We start from the raw sequence: 9580 nt of genomic DNA, 5'->3' as shown, positions 1-9580 counted from the left end.
TGATGTCACTCATTGGTTGGTGGAGTATCGTTTTGAAAGGTTTTGAGAGTTTGGCATTTTTGGCAGTTACTTGACTTTTTTTGAGCCAGAAGTGACCATTGAGCTCAGGTGGTTATACAGCAACTCACAAAGTTACAAAGCTAAGTTACCAGTTAACACTAGTGATACATCCTGAATTCACGTTAACTTTGAATGCTACTTTTGGCTGGCTAAAAATAGGCTTAAAACTAAATGTACTTTCTGGGAGGGGAAATAACAGCCAACTCCTGAAAGTGTTTTTTAGTACATCCAAATGCTGTATGAGGCATTTAAAGCAACCAAAAATCTTTTATGAATGTTAAAGGATAAAAGTTCCAAGACAAAAACACACAACACCTAAAAACGAATTCACAGCTATTTAAAGTAATACAATACCATGCAGTGTATATACATTGCTATAACGCTTCTACACTGTTATCCAAAGTTTCTTTGGTTACAAATTATCAACCAAAACGTCACGCAATATATCAAACCCTGCTTCATCATCTATTTTACTCTAAATGGAAACATAATTGACAAAATGAACATCATGCTGAAGGCCATTGAAGCTTGAAACTAGGGATTGAGACCATAAACTCATTAGAATTTACTGAGGTAATAAATCAAGTCAGAAGCGAAATAACTTCCCCATAGACTTCTGTACACTGCACAATTTTTGGTTCTTACCAAGATAAAAAAAAACCAACAACTTAGATTTAGAAGTGTTAGATAATGTATCTTGTTTTAAGAGTTAATTTCTTATTTTAAGTGTTCAACATGGTTATTTCAAGAATATTAGATTTTTAGATTCAAGAATCTTAATTTTAAGAAATCTTGTCAAGTGAAATTATCTGTCCATGCAGCAAGATAATTTCCCTCAGATTTAATGTTTTTATCTTGTTTTAGACACCCCATTTTTTGCAGTGTACTATCAAACTAGCAACTAGTGGAGTCTCCCCCTACTGGCCATTAGAGAGAATGCAGGTTTAAGGCACTTCTCATTGACTTGACTTGACTTTTCTGCCATTTGATTTCCCTGTATTCTCTGTTATTGCCTAAATATGGTTTAAATGTGAGGAGGGATGTAATAAAAGATGAATAATGCATGACTTTAAGTGCTAGTTTCTATTCAGCTTATTAGAATTAAGGAAGACTAAATTCAGACTCCCCCAACTTGTGGTGATTTTACGGGGCGATAATTGATAGAAAAATATTTCAAGGTGATCTCTGACAGCTTCAGGAATAAATTGGGGCAGCACAATGAGCAGGAGATTGCTGATAGTTGAGTGTTTAAGCCATTGTAGCTCAAGGTGATGGGCGAGATGGCTTGTCCATAACTTGTTTATCAGCCGTGTTTTTCCTCTAGTCCCTAAAGGTCACAGATGACGTAATGTCCACATAAAAATAGACACAAACTTTGGATTGCATATTGGTTCCTTGCCAACAAACGTTAGCTCCCCTTTGTTGAATAGTAAATGTCTTTATTGGCTTCATATGAATCTCACTGAATGGGATTTTTAATGCAGGAGCCAGTAAAATTAAATAACTATTTAGAGGGAACACACATAAAAATGAATAGTTTCCATAGCAACCCATGGCAATATAGCATTGACCCTTGAAGGGGCTGATGGTAATAAAAGCGGAAATAATTCCTTCTGTTTGGTAGGATTGGTATTTTACCACATAATCATGTGTTTCACTGTCTCATTTGTGCAAATAAACACACATAAAACTCACACACACACACACACACACACACACACACACACACACACACACACACACAGTGGTGAATAGGTTGTTGAAAGGGAGAATGCCTGAGAGGGAAACCTTGAAACTGTGAAGAGAATGAACGAAAGGTTTTCTCTTCTGAAGCTTCAGTTTAATCTCTTCAACATTCTGTCTCTGTTGCTTGAAATGTTACATGAATTTATAATTGTAACTGACTTTTGAAAATTAAACTTTAATTATTATATATTGTGGACTGTTTCACTTGAATAAATCAAGTATCAGCCATCTGGAATTATACACTTCACATTTATTTCATTTGAGCAAATATGAAAATCCCAAACACATAAAATTTCACTCTATTTTATGGATTAGTCAGTATCAGGTCAATTGCTGTTAAAAAAAACCCAATTCATTTTTTCCAACCTCTAAATCCCCTGCATTTATTATCTTTCCCCTTCAGAGCTGTAAAGTTCCCGCGTGGGAAGGTATTTAATATTTAATTTTGCTGCCTTTAAAACATCTTCATGGCCTTTGGTCCAGAGTGGCTGGAGTGGAAATTTCCACCTTACCAAACCGCCTACAAGCTGTGAGATGAAGCCTACCTTGACAACACTAACGGTGCAGCACTGTGGCAGACAAGGAGGACCTCTGCTGTTCAACACAAACTACTACAGCAGCAAGCTCAAACTCTGCAAAGAAATGAAATAACTAACACATTTACATATTTAACTTAAAATAAAGTAATATAACTTTGGATAGAAATATGCTAATTTTACGACATTGTTATAAATCAACTGTTTTGCTCATATTGACACAAAAATCATCAGAACTACTTTATAATTTAATTTGTTGTTTTAATAGCAGCTGTTTCTCTTGTGTTTCATGCACAATATAACCATTCCACCAGCACCTCAAGCAGACTTCTTATTAAAAGATGTTAAAACTTTTCTCTTACTAGCCGTGTTTCCTTTAGGGGGAAGAGTGGCCACCGGGAAAGTCTCAGGCCACGCCCTCTCAAATGTCCTCTCACTCTGCGTGTCTCCATCACAAAAAGGCCCCCAGAGGGATTTACGAGTTTACGATTTCGATCGTTGCGATGGATTGAACATGGGAGACGCAACTGTGGCCACCGTCGCTAACTGCGCACAAAGTCAGCAGCTGATCATAAAGAAAGCAGCATGGCTAATTATGCACAGCTTTTCCGCTGATTATAAACATAGTGATTGTGAATTAACCGGCATCGCTAACTGTGCACAGAGTGTCCGGTGCTTGTTGTAAACAAACAGAGATCAGTAAGTGAACACCTCCTGCAGCAGCAGCACATACACACTGTACTGCTACAGAGCTAACTGTTAGCTGGCTCTGTGACTGCAGCTGGGAGAGACTGCTGCAGGAGGACTGTGCCGCTTCGACTCGTTCTTACCCTTCTTAAGGAGCCCCCGGCCCCCGGAGCTCCTTAAGAAGAGCCGAAAAGTTGCCAATTATAGCAACAAAGTGGCTAAGTTGGCAACACTCGCTGGCTTTTACAAATGGCGCGTGTTGTTGTGGCATCGAGTACTATGTCACATCCTGCTTAGCGATCTATCCAATCAGTAACTAGGCTTTTTTCAAAGAGAAGGAGAAAAAAGAGAAAAAAGGCCCTGCTCTGCAACAGGGAAAGTCCAGACAAAAGTCCCGAAAAAAGTCCGCTCTGGCCGGCTCGTATTCAAATTAGGGGCGTTGTGGCGAGTGAGACCTGCTTCATTCTGGGTATTGAGTGTAGTGGAAACAGCCTTACTGTCTTGTTGTCATTCCTTGTACAGCTATGCCACCTGGCAGTCCTGAGGTGTGTGTCATGATCTCTATTTGCATGATACACTGTGTCATGCAAATTATGCAGAGGAAGTCCCAGAATTTAGGAGGGCAGAGAGAGCTTCTTAGTGCTGGTGCATCTACAGAAATGAACACGATAGATACACAAGCTGCAGCTTTGCACTGCATGTTGGAGGCATGATTTAATGAGGAGAGGTCAGGTTAGCTGCAGAATCAACCATGGAGGAAACCTTTAAACAGGAACTCGTAAAGTTTACAGCAGCTGCTGATTTTCTGCTGTAATCTTTAGATATATTAACATTATAGTTACTCGGGTGTCACCGTGTTTTGTAAAATTGAAAGCTCTCAAACAAGATACTTAGAAGAAAATAGGATTACTTGGCCTGGATCGGCCCGCTGGTGGATACGTGTTGCAGATTCAGGTCTACCTGTGAGTGTCGTTGAAACACACAACTTTACGAAGAGGCCTACATCATATATGTATTGGAGAGATTTCAATCTGGTTTAGAATATGAGTCATGCTTTTTGAAATGCAACAATATCTTAGTGTAGAGCCACATAATAAATTTTCAATATATACGTTTCTAAAAAGACAGGTTTGGGATTTATATTTTCTCTGTTCCATCACATTGCCATTTAATTAATTTATACAACTGCATTACCACGGACTGGCCAACAGATGTCACTATTTCAATAGTATCAAACATTTCAAAACAGTTTTGAGCAATGTTTTGTCTCGTCACAGATCATTAAGCAGGGCCAGTGAATCAGAAAACTGTTCCATGCACAATTAAGCCTATGCAAACCAGGAGAATAATACATAGACATATTATGCGCATTTCCATGTTTATACATACATACATTTATTTATTTTTTATTCCTACTTCACCATGTTCACATCCTTTAATTAAAAAAAAAACTCATGATTTTTTTCTAAATACAGCATTTCTCTGTAGTTTGAACACTTTGATACTTTCACAGTATTTATAGGCTTAAAGCACCCAGACCTGTTTTTTAACAGTAATAAAAAGGACATGGAAATCTTACTATTTACAATATGGGACAGATTATACAGCTCATATTGGGAATCTATCGATTGGCATTTCTTTCTTACGTTTGACCCAAAAGTCTGCCCTCTTTCTGTTTTTTTCTAACATGTTTTTATGTTACAAAGCTATGTTGCACTATGTGAGCCAGTTGGCAAACCAAATAATCATAACAATTACTGCTATTTAATGGTATTTAGAGTTAGAGTCCTTTGTTAAATTGATGTATTTTTTGAGTCCGACCACTGAAAGTTGACCAGTGACATTTATTTCACTACTATAGCATATCCTGAGGCCCAAACATGAGCCAATGTTGAATCTACTATATAGGCTAAATAAATAGAAGCACCCTTTAATATCCCTATGTTAAAATGTTTTATTATTTTCTGAAACTGTACCGCACTTTCTTTGTTTTGTTTTATTTCTTGTGTCTTGTTTTCATTACCTGTTTGTCTTGTTTAAACTATTGTACAGTGTCCTTGAGTGTTAAAAAGGCGCTTATAAACACCCTTGAAAACTATCAGTATAACTGTTTTCAGTATTTGACTTTATAATTAATGTCCAAGGCCTAAGGGCATACAGTATACCATATTCAGGTTCTTATTGTTATATATACTATTTTATGATTGATTTACTTGTTTATTTTATATATTTTTTTATTAATTTTTTTATTGGTGGGGGGATGGGAGGGGGAACAGGGAGAAAAAGTTTGCTCTGTTCCATGTAGCGACAGAGAGGTGGGCTTAATTAAGAGATTGTTTTAAAATTTGAAATAAACTATACAATTATAAAATATTTATTTCACTGATATGGCAACAAAAAATGCCGTCTAAAAATCCATTTATTTATTATTTTTCAGATCTTTATTAACAATGAAGAAAATACAGGCATTCAGTATATAAACAAGACATACAAAGAAAAATGTCAGTTACAGTATCTGTAGAATTAAATATATATATAAAAATAAAATAATAACATAATAAGGCACATAAGGTATAAGGTGCTTCCCTTTATATTATTCTGGGGTTTCTGAAAATAAGTTTTTAAAGTGTATGAGAGTGCGTTCACATTTCTTATTTGACATCAACTCTAAAGTTTCGATATAAAATTAAATTCTATTGTGAAAACACTAAAGTTCATTTTGTGGATGTAAAACTTGGGCTACCCATCAGAAGCATACGATTTGTTATAAAGCATACTGTTTTGTTATTAGATTTAAATTCTGAGATAATATCTTTAGGTTAAAATGATGGGCTGTCCAGTCTTATCGAGTATGAAATGTTCCATATCCCTCCAAAATATAGATGACAATGGGCAAATATACGTCTAAAAATCCATCAAATGACAGAAAATATAAACTTGGACGAATGAATTGTAAATGATTGCCAGTGCTCCAGCCCTGTCACCCCTCCTCTTATCTCCCCTGCTGTCATTTGTAACCACCCACTTGAACCGGAACCTTTTGTGGGGATTTGCAGCCCTCCCTGTCGGTCTCTCGCTCTGACAGCCAGCCACAACACCGACCCACACACCACCGTGCCTGGACCGGGATGCGTCCCGGTTTACGATGCCCGGGATAGCGGCGGCAGGTCGGCTCGTTACATAGCCCACTACCGGTGGAAGTGACACGTCCAGCCTCCCTGATCACACCGACCACTGACAGGATCCCCACGCGCTGCGATACGGATGCACCCCGCGCGCTCCGGTGATCTATGGTGACCCATCGTGTAAAGTTCCAGTTTCAGCGGAGAGGATTATTAACGCAGCCCTTTACCTCTGGGGGTCGATACCGGGGACGATGGGGAGCACGACCTCTTGCTGCGTGTCTGCCAGCCCCAAGCTCCGCAGGAATGCCCACTCCCGGCTGGAGTCGTACCACCAGGAGTCGGAGCTGAGCAGGGAGGAGACGGGATGCAACCTGCAGCACATCAGCGACAGGGAGAACGTCGACGGTAAAACATCAGTGTTTTAAGCTGTCACCGGGATGTGTGACCATAATAAGGAAGCAAACACATTCATAAAGTTATATGGTGATTGGTTTTGGGGGGCTCTGCAGTTCTTATATGAGTACTATAGGAACATTAAACGGTCTATCATACTTTTAGTCCGAAAAATCCAACAAAATGATATAAAACTAGGGCTGGGCGATATGGACCAAAAGTCATATCCCGATATATTTTGGCTGAATATCGATATACGATATATATCCCATATCCCAATATTTTTATTGCAAAGTGAGAGCAAATTTTCAGTCAGTCAAATATGACATGTCACAAGTAGTTTTATTGAAACTGTTTATTAAAGTGAACATAAATACCGTATAACAGGAGTACCTTTTTGAAAAATCAAGGCTCCATAAAGCGCATATCTAAATGAAAAAAATATCTTAAATAAAAATAGCCTATGAAATAAAATAAGCCAATATTTTTCTGAAATAAATATATTTATATGAGATAGTAATAACAAACATTACAAAATAACTAAATATGACAGACCCTAGTAAGGGCAGCATTAATATATAAAGAAAGAAAAAAAATTGAACTATATCGATATATTCAATTTGGTCTGATATATTTTTTTATATCGATATATCGCCCGACCCTATATAAAACAGTCACATTGAGAGGCTGCTGCAAGTTATATTATAACAACACCACTGAAATGTAACAGGGGATTGCTAGGGATGCTGTAGAGTTTCTGAATACCATTTAATAATATTTAAAATAATAATATCTTTATTTTGTATTTTATTTTGTATTTTGTTGCACCTTACATACATAAGGTCAACATATTAGAAATAAAAACACAAGACAATATATTCATAAAATATACAAAGAGTAAAGGATACAGTTGAACAGCATAAAAATAAAAGCAGTAGGGAATAATAATAAAATAATAAATAACTTATATTAGATTTAAAATGCAACACAACTGTGGAAATAGTCTTTAAATCAGAAAAAACATGAAAAAAGTACTGAAGCTTAAAAAAAATGATTGGGACACCATAAATTATGAAAACAGAAAAAATCAACTTAAACTCAACACTGAATAATTGACACAATGTTAAACTCTATGATGATATTAAACTAAATATAATCTGCATATTATAGCCTGCTAGCAATGGAGTGTAATTCCTATAGGGCCATTATAGCCTTCAAAAAAAGATATCACAGTCACTTTTAAATCTTGGATGATCACTTTTGACCTCTTCTGTGACCTCTATTAAATCTGCACCTTTCTCATATCCTGTAGAAATAGCTGCTGTTCACACTCATCTTCCTGTAATATTGAGTGAGTGAAATATATCAGAGGCATCAGTAGAGCCAGACACATGGAAGAGTCATGTGTGCGTTTTCACTCCCATGTGTCTTTGCAGAGCGACACGGAGCTGCAGACAACATCCTGTTCATGAGGGCAGACTCCTTTGTGCTGTTCTTTGTTTTCAGCCTGTGCATGAAAGAAACTGCAACTACGGAGCACAGCCCCCTCCATTGACACATGCTAATATGCATTACAATTGACCCATTCACACTGGAAAGTGTCTACTAAATGGATTGCTTATTTTCAGCCAACGGCCAACCATTACATATAAATGGATTTTCTCATAAACTGTATAAGACCCATTTTCCCCCAGAAATTGGATTCTTTCACTGGCATGATTTGAAATTTTGTTTTGTAGCACACTATCAGAAAGTCTGCCTATATATCAGGCCAATATTGTGGGAGACATACTGTATTTTGTAGCCATATCAACATTTATTTTGAATTAGATCTAATGTCTTGAAGGTGCAGGCTGCGGCAGCTTATAACACTAACAGTAAATTAAGTAAGGTTGTTTCTGGCTCCAAGGAGTTTGATGTTAACGTACCAGGGATGCAGTGTAAGAATCCACTTTTTAAAGACACACGTTGCAGAAATTTTGCTTAATGTTTAATAACACAACATTCATATAGAAAGTGAAAGCAAACCCCAGATTAATTTGTTTTTGAACAAGCTTTGTCTGCATGCATTTCTCCCCGCTACATATTTACATTTCTATGCACTGTAAATGGTATTTTAGTAGCTTTGTGCCCAAATGATAATGCCCAGAAATATCCTGAAAATAGAAAAAAAAGTGTTCAGGGATACTGCAAATTGAGGCAACACCACACTCTTCTAATGGGTTTTAATTTATGAATTACAGGGATTATTTTTGTATAATTCTTTAATTTTAAGGAAAATCCTGCATAGTATATATTGAATTGTGCTAATGAGTAGATTGCCACTTCTGTTGATAAGTCAGTCTTAGAAAATGTAAATGTAAAACAAGTAATCAGTACCTGTCTTATGTGACAGCATGATGGAACAGATTGGAAAACAAATCTCAGTAGTAGCCTGTAGTTGGTTGATCAACTAGTTTACTGTTCTGCAACAAGAGATCAGTAAGCTTGAAACTAACCAGACCATGTAACATGTTGTCGTTCCACATCTAAAGGCAAAAGTCTGTGTACCTGCTCCAAATGTCAACAACTGAAGGCAGTGTGAGAGGCCTGATGTCCTCCTGGCTGCATCCCACTGTCTCCCTGATTAATTTCAAGCTCTTTGCACAAATGGGAATGAAGAGAACTCTTTTAAACAGTCTTCCCTTGAAGGCATTCATGGAGTTGCTCTTGAACAAAGTGACTGAAGTAGATGTTTCAAAAACGAAAGCTTGAGAGAGAAATTCAAACCCAGTCTACTTTTGGACCTAAAACAGCTGTAAGATGTTTGCAAAAAAAGTGGGTGTGACTGTCAGATTGTCCTGTACACTGTAAAAAATGTTTGTAGAAATTACAGTAAAACACGGCCAAATTACATCAGAAATAGGGTGTAAAATTAAAAATATTATATCACCGTAGTAGATACTTTTAATAACCGTAAATCAAAGAATAGCACAAATCTTTAACTTTTACTGTCGTAAACTGTAGAAAACACACAGTTTTGCTGTAAAAAAT

General features: G+C 36.9%; 1 protein-coding gene across 1 annotated transcript in view; it reads left to right on the top strand.

Annotated features, from left to right (window-relative positions):
- The first annotated feature begins 5850 nt into the window (after nt 1–5850).
- Nucleotides 5851–9580, top strand: part of LOC131980533 (cyclin-Y-like) — a 32896-nt gene continuing 29166 nt past the window's right edge. The window contains exon 1 of the mRNA XM_059344787.1: nt 5851–6559. Coding sequence (XP_059200770.1) covers nt 6406–6559 — 154 coding nt within the window. The 5' untranslated portion in view covers nt 5851–6405. The remainder of the gene's footprint in view (nt 6560–9580) is intronic.

Source organism: Centropristis striata, chromosome 11, assembly GCF_030273125.1.
Source record: "Centropristis striata isolate RG_2023a ecotype Rhode Island chromosome 11, C.striata_1.0, whole genome shotgun sequence".
Taxonomy (NCBI): domain Eukaryota; kingdom Metazoa; phylum Chordata; class Actinopteri; order Perciformes; family Serranidae; genus Centropristis; species Centropristis striata.
This window is presented reverse-complemented; position numbering and strand designations above follow the sequence as displayed.